This window comes from Ciconia boyciana, chromosome 2 (genome assembly GCF_034638445.1).
Source record: "Ciconia boyciana chromosome 2, ASM3463844v1, whole genome shotgun sequence".
In the NCBI taxonomy this organism is placed as follows: domain Eukaryota; kingdom Metazoa; phylum Chordata; class Aves; order Ciconiiformes; family Ciconiidae; genus Ciconia; species Ciconia boyciana.
Window position 1 is genome coordinate 58,286,075 of NC_132935.1, and position 15,919 is coordinate 58,301,993.

At 38.5% G+C, this 15,919-nt stretch overlaps 1 protein-coding gene across 3 annotated transcripts in view; it reads left to right on the forward strand.

The window, feature by feature from the left end:
• Positions 1–15,919, forward strand: part of GNAL (G protein subunit alpha L) — a 200,308-nt gene that overhangs the window by 131,928 nt on the left and 52,461 nt on the right. For 2 of the 3 annotated variants that reach the window (XM_072852761.1, XM_072852762.1), the window contains exon 5: positions 6,382–6,479. In XM_072852761.1, coding sequence (XP_072708862.1) covers positions 6,382–6,479 — 98 coding nt within the window. Of the gene's footprint in view, positions 1–5,960; positions 6,098–6,381; positions 6,480–15,919 lie in introns of those variants that run through there. The other variant, XM_072852763.1, reaches the window with a different exon arrangement.

The window sequence follows — 15,919 nt, forward strand, 5'->3', positions numbered from 1 at the left end:
TTTTTTTCCCTTCATTCTTAGCAGTTATGTTGTAGAGAAAGTTAAATTTAAAGCAGAACCCAGTCACAACAGCAATGTTAGGAAAGTTTGTCTCCGATTCCAAATGCAAAAGTCTTGAATTAATGAGAAAATTAATATCAAGAAAAAAACAGCACCTAATGGATACAGGAGTGGAACTCTTACATTAAAATTGACTTAATCTTAATCTAAGTATCCAAGAACTGTTTGCAGTGAGTAGAGACTGCAGAGGCTTGCAAGAGAGTCCTGGAGCCGCAAAAGTAGCTTTTGCTTTCTCCTGTTAAATTCCAGGTTTTACTTGGCCGAAATATGAACTTTTTAAAATTGCCATTCTGTTACCTGACGTGGTTTATGCTACAAAACCCAACAGAATGGCGATACGCTAATCTGATTTGTGGCATCTGTTGCTGCCAGCGTGGCAGCAGACCCCTGTGACACCCCCAGCGGCTGCAAAGCTTTCTGGAGCATGAGGGGGGAGCTCAGCTGAGCTTCCCTTCGCCCAGGATGCTGTCCCTCTGGTCATCCCTCGGGCACCGTGTGGAAAAGGGCTTCCTCACAGCTCTCGCGGAAGTGGAGAAAGTGTTAGGTTAGAGTCCTTCCTCCTAGTCATCTGTCCCAGACCATGTTGCTGCCCATCCTGCCTCGTAACAGCACAGCATCCTGCTGCTTGCTGTTGCTGCTCCACTCAGCAGCTTGGGCTGCAGGCTGATAAATCCTGTTCAGTTTTGACCTCAGATGTGGTACACAGAAAAGGATGCTTAAAAGGATATTGTTTGGATTGCGGAGTCAAACGTGTCACATTTAGAAAACCCTGAAGGTACTTTGCCTATGCAACCTTAATTTGACTCCACTGGGTGTCATCCTTATGGTATTACAGCGTTACCCATCAGTTGTCACTCTCTTATTCTGCAGAACTTTTCCATACTTGAGTGAATGGGAGACTGGGACTGCCTATATACCCCCTGCCCTGTGCGCTGGGAAGTACAAGGGGGGTACACCCTGCTTGATAGGGAGGCATGTACCTCCCTTCCCGTATGAATTCTGTGGATTATCCTGTGCTGCAGTTGTTGGGAGTTCAGGAGGTGTTAGGGTGGGAATTTTTAATGCATTGCGTGATTTACTTTTTGTTTGGTTAAGTACGTGAGAGCAGAAGTAGTAACTGAAATTCAGAATAGAAGTGACGACTTCGTTTCACACCCACAGTGGCAGAACTATGAAAATGTGTAACGTTTGCCACTTCTTTAAATGGTTGTCAGGCTAATCAGACAGGTTTAATCTGTGTTTTAGATGAGAAATCGTGTTACAGTCCTGAAGGTTAGGAGAATAAGAGCATGAATTTTGGCTTGAGGGAGATGGATCTTATTTCACATTGATCTAAGCAGCTGTTGCCAGGTTTACAATATATTAACAGAAGAAATATGCGGAATAGAAAATACAGTAGAGTCTTCCACATCCCAGTTTCTGGGAGACTGAAAGGTGGTATCAGGATAACTATTAAATGTATGCTCCATCTGGAAGGAAGACAGAAAGGGATCTTAATAGAATAAAAATTGTGTTCCTGACCTCACATGAACTTTTGTGGTTTGTAAAGCAATTAGATTTGCTTTGAAAAGTTCTGTTTCCAAAATACATAAAGATTTGTTTGTGAAGGTATGTCATTGTTTAATCATCACTAATATTTATTGCCAATTTAGGCAGCTGAAAAGTGAAACAAGTCCATTTTTTAGCTACTTGAAAATTTTTTGTAGGTATTATAAGGGGGAGGAGGTTTCTAAGGTAACCTACCAATAAATAAGTTTATTTCCAACATAAGGAAAATTAAATTTCAAGAACATGATGTAACTTCTAGTAGGACAAAGTTGAAAAACAGTGCTTTGAGGCTTGGCTGTAGAGCATCTGCATTTGTTATCTGTATTGGTTTCCAGGAATGTTTTGTATAGGGATATATTCCCTCCTTTTTTTTAACCTAAAAATGTTACCTTGGAATAGGTGAGTAAAAATATTTCTACAAGACCTTTTAAAAATGTAGTAAAAATACAATACTGTTTACATCAGTGATATCAGCTCAGGGTGTTTCTACTTTTACGTACATCTTAACTTATTTTGTTCTGAAAAAAAAAGGGATCATAACCTGCTTATGTCACTTTATGATTTTTAGATGATGCGTGGATATTTATAGCAAAAATTATCTGCTAGTGAAAAGGAAGCTCAGGAATGCAGGGCTGAGCTTTTAAGGTTGTCTCAGGAAGAGTGGAAAATTTCCAGATAATTTTATATTAGTAAATATTTGAGACATTGTGTGTCACATCTTCATTTTGATCACATCAAAATTTTGGTATTGTATGGTCTAATGATCGCTATAAATTCTTAGGTAACTGGTGTAAATTAATGTGTGTAGAGTAAAAAGTACCTGTAATTCATGAGACCAGTAACTCGTGAGACCTGAGGCATCATCATTTACTTCTCTAATGCTCTAATTAACATACTACATCAAAAAATATATTAATGGTTTTATTTTATATGTATATTAATAGCTGCAAATATTTGTATGCCTCTGTCTCTAAGGAAGAGTTTGGATGAAACAACTTTGTTTTGTTTGGTGTTCATAGACATATCATGATGTAGGTGTTTTTCAGCTTTCAGGCATAGTACATTATTCCTGGTTCTCCTCAGTATACTAAATATTTTTAGTGGATTTCGGTGACTTTGATCCAGTAGAGGTCAGCTGCATGTGCTTGCAAACCAAGTGCATCAGATGCCCCTAGTGATTTTCCATGTCCCTGTTTTCTCCTGTCCTAGTTGAGGTTTCTTAAAGGACCTGGCTCATGACTTTTAAGAACTTCTGAATAGCCACTTTCCAGAAGTCAGACCCTTAAGAAAATCTTAGTTTGGCCATCTCAGAACGTAAGCTGCTACAGTCACAACTTAAAACCTTATTTGTGTTGTACTGACCTAAGGTAATGTTATGTATGTAGTTCCCCGCCCCTCAGAAACATTAACTGAAAAGTTTTAGCCCATCTTCCTTTATCAGCTGGAACAAATCTGAATTCTCTGTCCTCTGAATTACCCTGGCTCTTCCCCACTGTGGGCGTTGCCAAATGTGGCTGCCACCCCAAGGATACTGCAGCCCCAAGAGCAGGTGCTGCAGGGCGGGCTTAGCCCAAAGCCCACACCTTCATTAGCTCACCATTGCCTGCTTGCCAACGAGGTGGCCATGATGTGGCCATGGCGGGAGGAAGAGGTGACAAGCATTGGGGTCTATAGGAATGAGTTATGGGGATTGGGGAGCGGTTGCTGGAAGGCCGGTCGGGCAAAGCGGGCTTGGTTGCAGAGGTTGAAGCTAATGTGGTGACTGCTATCTGGATATTGTCCTGCGATGGAGAGCAGGTTGGGATCCAGACATGTTTGGCATGTGTGAGCAGGATCCTCCTGTGTGCTTGATGGTGTGCAATGGGAGCCTTCAGCAGTTGAGGAGAAAAATACTGAAGAACTTAGAGCAGATGAGAAAGGGGTTAAAAACAAGTGTGAAAAGTTGGATCATGGTACTTGGTGTCTTGAAATGAAGCAGGATTTTTCTGGAAGGCTTTAGTCACCTGGGAAAGAAGGATTGGGTAGCTGTGTGGGAGGCAATTTGCAGGCAAGTGTACTCCTCTGCAGTAGATCAGTACATTTTAATGAGGTAAGTATATTTGCTCCGTTTTGTAGGATTTGCTTTGGACTACAAGTCTGGAAGTCTTTTTAAATAGGCTGCTTTGAGATATAATGGTCAGGTGGAAATATTTGAAGTATATAATATGGAAACCCTGTATTTACAACATATTTGAAGGGTCTTAGAAGCTGAGCTGAAAAGATTACCTCTTTTCCAGAAGAGATTTTTAAGAGTAAATAAAGCTCATACAGAGGATATAAAAACAGCAGTGAAGTTAGAAACTGCAATTTTATTTATTTATTTATTTACTTATTTATTTACATCTGCAGCCGTCTCTCAATCCATCCCACCCCGCAGGAAAGGAAGCTTTCATGCTGACACCCTTCTCCTCTTTCCGTCCCTTTCCCGTAGGCTGCGTGGGGCTGAATGGGGCCATTTTTTAGATTTTGGTTCCCCCCAGAGATGGCTTTCCGGGCGGGTGGGAATTCCCACCCACCGATGGTGAGGAGGGGAGGGTGGGCACACCATGCTCGGCCCCCGCACCTGCAGCAGCGAGTGTCTGCGGGAGGGAGGGCTGAGACTGTACACTGCTGTACACGCACCTATCGAAGGGGGTGGGAGAGCTGGGTCCTTTTGCCTCTGGACCTTGACACTTAGCCAGAGCTCACTCTTTCCATTGAGAAGGCAATGCCTTTCTTTGGACAAAGATGCCAGCAAGTGACATGCATTCAGCTGATGCCCTAAATATCAATCAAGCAGAAGCTTCAAGTTTGAGGAATGTTCCGTGTTTTCTAGTATTTATCATCTTGACTTTTCCAGTTCTTTCTTTTTCTTGTAGTCGTGCTCTCTCTTATGTGTGTCCGCTTTCTCCTTCTACTTATTTAGTTTGATATCTTGTCCTTTCTTGAGCTTGTTTTTGCTTTCCTTCTGCTGTAGGAACACAGAGTTTATAATAGCCGTGGCATAACTTCAAAAGGTGGATCTCCAGTGTTTTAAACAATCATTACATAAGTCATTAAAATAACAAAGACAAAATAAACATGTCCTCACAACGGTGAAGAAATAAATTCCAGGGGCAGAATAAGCATCTGCCAATCTCTAGTGTTGCTCCCTCTCTTCTTCCAAGAACTTTCTGCGAAGGTTTTTCATGCCTGCTTTAACATCTTCTTTTCTCTAAGTTTTGAAAACTTCTTAAAGAATGGACTTTTCTCTCTCTACATTGTGCACAATATAGTTGAAAGAAAAAAGCATTTCTGGGGTTATTCAGGACCTCCGTAGCCCTGTTCAAAGCTTAACTCAATAATTTTCAGTAATAGTTTGTTCTGAAAATCTTGTCTTGTGTTTTGCCTCTCCCTGAAAACGTCGCCAGCAGGTCACAGGCAGTTGCTGAGGAGCGGAGTGTCACCTTCTGGGGCACCTCAGAGGGGTGGTGTGCAAGGTTGGGAAACCCATACAGAGTAAAAGTGAACTTATGGTGCTGCTACAAACTTTTGTCTTTTGAGAGAAGTTTTTAATCCTGAAAAGGTACGGGGAGGGACTGGCAAACAATTTCAGAAAGTTTCAGAAAGTTTCAGAATTCAGATGTTTACACAACATTTCAACAGGATTGTGAAGTGAATAGTGGTATTACACCCATTTTACACAGAGTCAAATTGAACTGTGGAAAAGCCATTTGTTAGGTTTTGCAAATTTATGACTGACCAAAGGACTCTGATGATTTAGTAGCTGTGTTGAGGTGTTAAGAGATTACAAACAACTTCTGTGTTTAAGTTGACATACTACTTTAACAATTTGGTTTGAGGGAGGAAAGACTCAGTCATATAGTAAAGGAAATGTTAATTTGTCTAACCATTCTTTGTTTGATTTTAGAAAGCTTTAGCTGGAAAAACTCAGTTACAGTTTGACTTACCAGTAATGATATAACATAAAATGGACTCCCAGCTTTAAAACAGGCTGGAGTGTGTGATGTTCTATGGCAGGGGCTGGAGGAGCCGGCAGGCAGGGTCTGACCTACCGCTCTGCATATGTGCGTTTTATACAATGGAGCTATGGCTTCACCGTCACCAAGGATAGCTTTGATTCCTCTTTCAACTAATTCTGAAATAAGCTTGCCGACAGATATTTCTGGATTGGGATGCTTGGGAGAGCAGCTAGGAAAAGCACATTGTGCCAGGCGGCTACTTGGAGGAAGCGGTGTTGAGCAAAGACTCTGAAAATCTTGCAATCAAGTTATTATGTTGCATGAGAAAATACCAAGCAGTGGAAAGTTGTGTTTTTCAGGAAAAATTACACAATCTTCTTAAAGTTACAGGCTGGTTCTTTCTCTGGGAAGCTAATGTTTATAAGCTGAGCAGCTTTTTACATCACTTTTATGCCTTTTCCATGACAGAAGCATAAATTCAGTTAAAAATTAAGTTTGCATGCTTCTAGGTAACATTCGTACTTACAGTAAATTTTATATATGGACTGGTATTAATTTTGAAGACAGTCTTCATTACATATAATGTACTGGAAACTGTCAGCAGCCGTGTGTTCAGTGTATTTTACAGCAATTTTGCTAATAAATGGTTTTTTGCTTTTCTTCTTTAAAGGTGTTATCTATCATTCTGCAAAAGTACAAAGCATGAAGGTTGGAGGGAGGGAGCAACACATAGAGATTGGGGATTGAAAAGACTGAGAAATGTTCTCTTATTTGTTGCGTTTCCAATTTTCAGGAATTCTTTGAACATGCAAAAAAGCTCTGGGATGATGAAGGCGTAAAGGCATGCTTCGAGAGGTCGAACGAATATCAGCTGATTGACTGTGCACAGTAGTAAGTATTTCTTTTTATGGAATTAATAGCCAAGAATGTAATCATTTATAACAAGTTAGAAAATATATTTTTATTAGCAAGATCTGGGAGTTTTGCAATGCAGCAGTTAACACTTTAATTCCCTGTATAGGCTGAGCATGTATAACAAAAGTAATTGATGGTTTTATCATAGTTTGCCATTAGATGCCATTAGTGTACAACTAAATATTTAACAGCTAATAAAGATTAATATGAAAAAATCAAATTAAATAATTTTAAGTATCTTTATTCCATTTGAAATAGATTTACATAAAATAATTTCAATTGAAACTATTAAGTTTATAAAATGTAGAGCCAATCTAAGGAAAATGCTTTGTTTTAAATTCTGAGACCCAGACAGCGCTGAAATTGCTCTGTGTTTTCACATTCCATTAAAGCTTCTGAGATTTTTACCTAACCAGATGCATACCTGCATTACTAATATATTTTTGATGGGAAAAAAATGATAAGCAGTATTGAATTAAGGATAGTAGTACATTTGGTATTCTCTCCTTCATATACATCAAGTGAAGCAGTACGTGTGTGCTTAACACAGTCATAATCCTTAAATGGGTTCATCTGACTGGAAATGTTCTGAAAAGAGATGCATAGTAGATTGTGAAGGTGCAAATCATAAATACACAGCACATTGATGAAAACAGATTAATCAGGAAATTGTACATTAACATGCTGGGGCTACCAAACTCAGCTGTCCTCAGTAATAACCCAGCTCTGAATTAGACTTTGGCCAAAAATATACATTTGATGTGAACTGCTACTGAGAAAATGTATACTCTTACAGTTGCTATGTGATTTAGGGTTTTCAGAGAACACAGTCTAGTGTGTTACGATTTGTCTAATTGGCAGTATGGTCAGCAGTGATGCCACAAGTCTGTTGTAGCACTCAGTGTTTTGTTTTTCTGTCCTCTCTGCTCTTGGTGCAAGGCTGAAGCAGAGCAAACGGGCTGTGTCGCTAATGGACTTGTCGCGCTTCTGCCGCAATGGGGAATTTCAGTGCTGTGGGTCATAGCTTCTTTTCCCTCTTTCCATTTTTGGGAAAGAGAAGGATCCAGTAATGATTCATCAGCACATGGAAGCGAGGGAAATTACATACGTGTAGGAAGGAACTCATTTGACCTCAGTGGACTGAATTTACCAGAACTCGAGCATTTGCTCATGGTCCAGGGGGGCTAGAAATGAAAGCAGTGGTTGTCCACACAAAAAAAACCTAGGAAGTTGTCCTAAATTGTGATCAGTGGGTTTCCCCTTTGCCCTCACCCACCACCACCGCCATGGTACAGATCTGAGCTATGCTTGCTGAAAAGTACAGACTGACTGTTTATGATATCTATTAATACACTCAAATAAGACATCAGACCAAGAAAATAGAATAATGACATGTATTTAAAATAAATGAATATAAAACTTACTTTACTGATCAGTAAAGGCCGATGTGTCTTCCAGTCTGGCTTTGGAAAACGGTGCTGAAAGGACCAGGCAAAAAAGGAAGACACTGAATTATAGTATTAATGGTACTACTGTGCTTTCCCTTAAAAAAGTTATGCCCGTCTACAGGTTTTGATGAGGAGAAGAGTGTTAAGTCTCGTGTTATGTCCAAAACCAAAACACAAATGGGGGAAAAAATGGATCTAGAATGAAGTCCGCTGTCCTGAAACATAAAACTAAATCCTACTAGCTTTTTACCTCAAAGCTGAAAGAAGATTATTGGGGTTTTTCCTATGTATCTTCCCTCCATATCTTCTAACTGGCTTGTTATTTCTTTATTCTGAGATTATTTATTATAGTAGTAAATATAACGCTTGCATAATTCTTCACCTTCAAGACACCTTATGAAATAGTATTTGACACTTAAATATCCCTTGAGTGTATCTGTGCTTTCCATTTCATGATCTACCTGAAAATGTAACAGCTAAGTGACTTATCCACGTTTACAAGCCTTCAGTCTTAGAGCATAGACTTGAAACTCAGGAATAGCCATGTCATTCATCTGATCGAAAAGCCTTTTTCTCACTGGTATTGATGACTTAAAGTGAAGTGTAATCTTAACAGAAAGATGATACTAAAAATACACCCAACTTTTATCTGCCCCTCCATCATTCCTTGAAAATTAAAATGGTACCAATAATGTCAATGAAAAGGAGATTTAAAAGTTGCTGTGTCTTTGCTACACGTGTGTATTTATATATTGCACAACAACCATAGTTGCTTTACCCAGAAGAACATTTCTGTGCTAGCATTGGATGGACCATATTCAGAGTGGTGGGGTTATGTCCGCCTTGTCACTGACAGAGCGTGTGAGACTAGGTTAGAAATACAATTCTGATATGCATGTATGTTTTCGTATGTGCACTTAGAAAATAGTAACTGTGAGGGTGCTGTCTTTCTGGCTCAGCAGGAGCGGATGGCATTTCTCTCAGGACCTATTCATGGTCATCTTTAATGGGTAAAGGAAAAAAGGGAAGGAGTGTAATGCTGATACACATGCTTACTGTGGGATTTTGAAACATCTGCAGTGTTTTCATTACACTGGCTTTGGGAGAAAGCATCCCACGCCATCAGCTAAATCCTAATCTTTTACTTGATAGTGAAGGAAGAACATTATCAGTAGGTCACCACTAATTTCTCTGCTTAAAAAAAACCAAAGCAAAACAAAAAAAATCCCAACATGTGTTAAAAGTATCATTGGATTACAAGTTTGGTGGCTGACTTAAAATACTGAAAAGCATTATTAGCAAATTATAAAGTCAGCAGCCCAACTTGCTGACTGTTAAGTGAGTTACAAATACAGTGTATTTTGGAATAGTTTAATTTGGCTACAGTACAGAGCTTCTGTATTTTTAAAACTTAACCTAATTTTCTTTATTACTGTGGGAGAAATATTTTTCTGGAAACAGAGGTAGCAGAAGGACACAAAGGCAAATGTTTTGTTTACATTAGGCCTGAAAGTTGCTTTTCCTTGATCTTTAATGCCCTTTTAAATTACCAGGGTACTGTTCCTTCACGGAAATGAGGATGAGGGCCTGCTTGTCAGACCATTTTAATATTCTTACAGGACTCTCCATGTATCCTGTTAGTACATCATGTAACATTTGTAACAAATACGAATCTAACACTAACTACAAAGATATTTATGTAACTCTTGGAGGGGGAAGTATTGCCTGGCCATCAACCATATTTTTTCCTTAATGACCTTCATATATTTCTTTGAGATTAATATCATAAAACTGGCAGGTTATTATTTTCCCTGTCTTCTGATTTAATTTTTATTTCAAGTTTAATTTCAAGTTTAATTTCAAAAAATTATATTTAATTTGAAAAGTTGATTTGATTTAGTTGTGTCCCCATTTGACTTACCTAGATTTCAGCAGGTTGGTTTTGTTTATGATGATAAATCTTACACCTTACTTTGGTTAACTTATTTTGAACTACTGTGATTATGTCCATATTCACATACTTTATATTCAGCAAATTCTAGGTCTATAAGGGACTTTCAGGTTGTGAATTAGTGCTGTCTTGGCATTGAACTGTCTAGGATATTAATAATAGACCAAAATATGTTTATTAAAAGTTTCTTGTAATTCTGGGACAGTGTTCTAAGAGCTAAATACTTTTATATAAGATGAATGCATCTCCATTTTTTAATATTTCAGTTTCTTCATACTAGTTATCAAATGCCCAAATTTTGTTGTATCTATGGAAGGGAACTGCAAAGCAAACTTCTATGAATGTAGAACAGATCAAAACAAATAAAGGTCCAGGTATGATGGCCTTCATTTAAAAAAAGACCCAGAAAAAGTGTTGATGAGTTGATTATGTGTCTTTATAAACTTCATAAATTTAAGTAAATAAATTTATTTGGCAATGAAGAGGTATAAAATTTCCTTTTAACTAATAGCATACCATGAGGTAGAGTTATAGGTTGTAACCACCTGTTTGGTGTTATATATGTAAGTAGGTTGACTTCACCCTAACGCTGGTGAAATGTTTTCTGTATTATAAGCCCCCTTTCTTCACTGCAAACCATGCCATGTGCTAATTGGTGGCTGCTCTAGCAATCCCAGAAAAGCCACTGAAATTACTTTTTGCTTGGAGATCTAACATGTGCCCACAGACAGCAGTGAAGTTGAAGACCTTTGCAGAACATCAGTCATCATTGGGGGTTATCAGGCACCCCCAGTCTGGTGATGTCCACCTGTTGTTTTGATAAAGTAAGAGTTGAGTTATCTTAGTTTTGGTTAGTCCCATGTCAGTTATTCAGTTGACTGGGTAAAATTACTTGGTAGGAGATACTTACAGTGCTTAGACGCTGTCAGGGAAGAGGTGGTAGTTTCAGAGCAGAAGAGTAGACAAGCAGAACTAGGCACTTTTGAAAGGGGAGAAAAAAGAGAAAACCAGAACATCCAATTCTCTTTTTAGGTCACACACAGTTTGGTGAAGGCATTGTTGTAAGAAAAAAAATACCTACTTTCAGGTTTATTGAAAGGTTCCAGAGTTGGATTTTGTCCCATTGCATTCACATGAAATAACACCGTGTGCGTGCATGGGTGGCCCTAGCTGGAAGGGTTGTACTTCGGCTCACCGAGTTCCTAGCTGTAGGAAGTAAACTAAGGGTTTCAGGGAACCTTGCCCTCAGCCAATGCTTTATCCCAGTTTGTCGATCAATATTCTTTCCCTGATAAAATACGCCGCTTCTGATATTCTTAAATGTGAAGGCCTAAATTGGTCTCTGTGCAAACATTTGGGCTAATAAAACTTGATTATGCAAGTTCTCAGGAAAGCAAACCCAAGGGATGTGAGCTTGGCCAGAGAAAATTGATTTTATATTTGAGCTAATATACATGGAAAAGACAAACTTCGAGTTCTTTTTCTTTGCAGTTATTCTATCTTGGAGATGGGTTTCAGCCAACTTCTGAGGCATCTATCCTGGTATTAGGTGGAGTAATTAAAAAAAAAAAAAAGTTCTTTGTGTTGTTGTCCACAGATTCAGCTCCTGATGTGAGAAAACAGATAATTTTTTTTCTCAACAGCAGCACTTCTTGAAACCAAGCATATTTCTGACTCGCCTTGTGCTTTCCTAGAGATTAGGTTTAATTACTAGTATGGACATAGTCATCCCTAAATTTCCTCTTACAGTCTGAGGTCAGAAAACCTACCTTGGCATTACCTGCTTCTTTTGTCTGGTGTGGCACTTCCATCTGGTGTGTTGGTATGTACACAGGCTACATGCACAACTGTAAATATGAGCATTAGTGCAATTCATATACTTTCACTTAGTGTGGCTTAATGATTTGTTACTTAATACTGCTTCTTCTAGGGATTTTCCTAGAAGATTGGCTGTATCATACTCCAAATTGGATTCTGCTAAAGCTCTCAGAGACAGGTCACACACAGCCTGCATCAATGCAGTGGCAGCTAAGTCCTTCCTGCGGTGCCCTCCCAACACCAGTTTTCAGTGAACCCAAGCCACCTGCAGCAGTGACAGTTGTTCTCAATATTAACCTTTTCAATGCTAAGGTCTTTATTCATTCCTAATTCTGTCTCCTTTGAAAGTGCCATATACAGTAATAACTCCTGGTGTCTCAATGGTATCAAGCAGTTTTTTTATTCTGACAACGTATAAGGCTTCAGCTTTCCCAGCTTTGGTAGCAGAATTGCTTTTTTTTCCACTCCTTATCATTAGAGAGTAGGAAGGAGGTGCTTTCTATCATCTCAGCATTTTTGTGTGTTTTATAATTTCCACCATATGTAGGATTAAATCTAGGGATTATGTCCTGCTTTGCTCATGGCCTGCTTGTTCACGGGCTCTCCATCGGCATACACTGTTCAGCTCTGTCTAATTTAAGAACATTGGAACATGAAGAAAGATAATCTCTTGGCCACCCTTGAGATATGAGTTGAAATTTTGCTGAAAATTCTACAAACCATTTAATACTTCGCATAAAACTGTCACTGATAATTTGCTGTATCAATTAGTGACTGACTGTTGCAGCCCATCAAACATTTTTGATATATCCCATATCATATGTCTTTGTCAAAGGAGATGCATGGAATTGGTGCCTTCAGTTGGATTTGTATGCTCTCGGCCCTGTCCCAGGTTTCTTCATATTAACTGCTGTGTAGGAGTAACTCAGGCAATAAAGGTCACCCAAAAAATAGATAACTTCCAAAGTTGGATGGCAGGAGCCCCATAGCACCCCCGTTCTCTATCGCTGAAGGAACCGAGAACAGTTTCTTCATCATTTATGTTCTCCAGGAAAATGACCAACAAGAGGCCAAAAGAATCTTAGTTGGTGTGCTTGCATACAGCGTGACAGAACTGCAACAGAAAATATAAACACAGTTATTCTTGATAACAGACTGTTTTCTAGTTTATGCAGACGTATTTTCTGTGAAATCATTAATCCAGCAATCTATACTTAAACTGACAAGTAACAAAGATCTACAGAGTATCTGCACCACTTAGGGAAAAAATGTTAAGGAACTGTAAGTCTTCATTTTGTCCCTGGAGGAGCAGTGTGGTATTTGTGTTCTGACATCATTTGAGACAAAACCCAAAATTGCTTCCTTTAAATCTGCTGGCTTTTTCGAACCGCTTGGGAGCACTACAGCATATGACACACCACCATTTCTGTGTTTGGAAAGATTTTGATGTCCTGTTGCTCCGAAGCACGCTGCCTGCGTGCTCACAAGCCCAGTGCGGGACTTCGTTCTTGTTAGGACCATTATGCCTGTAGAGAGAAAACAGAAATGGAGAGGGAAGACAATCAAGTGTGGAGAGGGAAGACAATCAAGTGGCTTTGTGCAGATGTCCATCCTGGAGCATGACATGTCCAGCCTCGGGTTTGCAAAGTCCTGTTTGTGCCTTCTCTGTTTGCTGCATACTTTGAAGACATTCTGGTATTTCTTTGTGCGTGCCTGAGAAAGTAAGGGAGCTCATTGAAAGGGATGCAGGCCCATGAAACAGAGATGCTGAAATCATGCTTTTGTTGTGGAAAGGAAGGGAACAGAGGGAGAGTGGGAAGGAGTAGCTCAAGGAGTAGGGAGGAAGAGAGAAGTTGTCTTGCATACTGATCAAACAATCATGGTCTAAACAGTCTTTGAAGTCCTTTACACATGGCAATAACATTTATTTTCAAATGTAACGTAGTATGACCGTGACTTCAGATTCATATTTGAAACATGCTTTTTATTGCCAGACTAGAGCCAGAAGGTGTGAAACGACTCAGAACCCCCTTTCATCTTCTCTTGTTGTCTTTAATAAAATTTCTTTCATCATAATGGATGGTGAAGTAAATGTGGATGTATGTATGATAAATTAAGATAAACATACTGATTATAAGCTAGAGAATATTATTTTTAAAAGCAGTCATTCTTTTTAAACTTGGTAAGTGCTTATTACATATAAGACAAATACTTTTTACTTAGAAAAATGAGGAAAAGTATAAATTATAAATGTTTCATTCCTCATGTAACTCAATTTTTGATGGTGATATAGGAAAACTATAATAATATGATTTTCTTCCATCTAAAATTCTGTTCTGGTTCATATATAAACAACTCACTGTGATAATGAAGTTTCTTCATTTTTAAGATCTCTCGTGCAGTTATCACTGTCAAACCTTAAAAATTCATTACATAAGTTAGAAGCAAATTTTGTTTGCTTAATTCTTGAACAGGTTTTCTCCACTTACCTGATTTAAACTATAAACCTTAACCAACCAGTAAATTGTTACTTGAAGATAGAAAAAAAGAGAGTGGCTATAACTATAGAGTAATTACTTTAGCCTTATTGATGAGTCTTCTAAACAGAGGTGGTTGCCAGATAGGACAAAAGTCGTTCTGCAGTGTGTAATGCTTAAATTTTTCACTGTTTACTAACCAGTAGACCACACTCTTGAGAGGCAGAATTGTGATTTCTTAAAATACACACTGGGAATTCTATGAAATAAATTTTTTATCTGTTGCTGTGATTTTTTTTGTTGTTGTTCCCCTTTTTGCCCTCACTTATGAAAAAAACCATTAGACTTAACCAATTCTATCTTAATTTTGGTAATGAAAATGTGACCATGATGTTATAGCACTAGTAGTTAGAAGTACAAAAATATGGAAGAAGAAACAGCTGTAGAAACCCCCAAAATGCCTTTGTATTTTCAGTTTGTAGGAAGTAGCAGTATGAAAATACCATTTGCAAATAGCCAGTATGGCATATGGGCATGTACCTGCCTGTTTCAGCCACTTCAGTTCACAAATGCTTTCCATACCTACAGAAGACAATAATATTTCTCAATTTAAAAATAAGAGAGAAAATAGTTTATAAACACAGCACCCTCTCTGTCTTTTAAAAATTAATATGACAACTATTTTTTTGTATTAACTGGTTACCATTGGAGAAGCCTTTAAGCAACCTTAAATGGGCTGCTCAAACATAAAATTAAACCATACATTTTCCCACACACTTCTGTGTGCATGGCAGTCTGTTTTCTGCAGTTTTAGAACAAGCAAAAAGGTTGAAAATGTAAGGCAGAAAAACATAAAATATTCCTTAACCTCAATTTAAGGTAGTAACAAAGTCTAAAGAGCAAGCAAAGTTATGACAAATGCATGAAAGTATGCTTCGACTCTTTTTAAGATGTTTTATCAAACATTTCTAGTTTCCTTTGAAAAATATAACAAAGCTGACTTTATTGTGTTGAGGAAAGAGTTCTTTCCTCCCTAGTCAACAATATTTTTCAGTTTTTCCATAACACCTGATGAACGGTTTTCTTAATTTTTTTCCTGACTGTTTGCACACACGGTGTAATAGTAGGTGCTGGACATGTTAGTGTAACACAGCAACTCGGCCCCATTTGGAAGTACGATCCAGTAAGTGAATTAGAGGATTGCAAATAGGTCCGTCAGCTGAGCATGTCTGCATTTAGTTTTCTGTGTTAGTAGCCTATATTTTATTTGGAGATATGTTTTTCCATATCCCTTCTGCAGAGGTAAACTGCAGACTTTCAGAGGCTTTTGCAATTGTATTTGCAATACACACTTCAAGCGCTTTTAGAGCCTGAGCAAAAGCCTGCTAAAGAATCAAGACACTCTGCATCACGTTCAGGATATGCACTCTTAAAGTGTTAATATCCTTTAAAACAAAGAAAGAGTATTCTGTTGTGTTTATTATTAAAGAGGAAAGGCTGTGTTTATTTTACATCACAGCAGTGAGGACAGAAGTGAATAGGTACTGGTACAGGGCTGAGTCAGTGAACTGGCACAGTGGGCCAGTGTGACTGTTGAAAATGGCCAGAATCTGGGATATTGAGCAGGAGGAAGGGAAGGCTTCTCTGTAGGACTGGAATTCATTGAGGGACATTTTATCTGAATTTTGTGTATTACAAATAAAATGAGGTCTTTTTAAAATA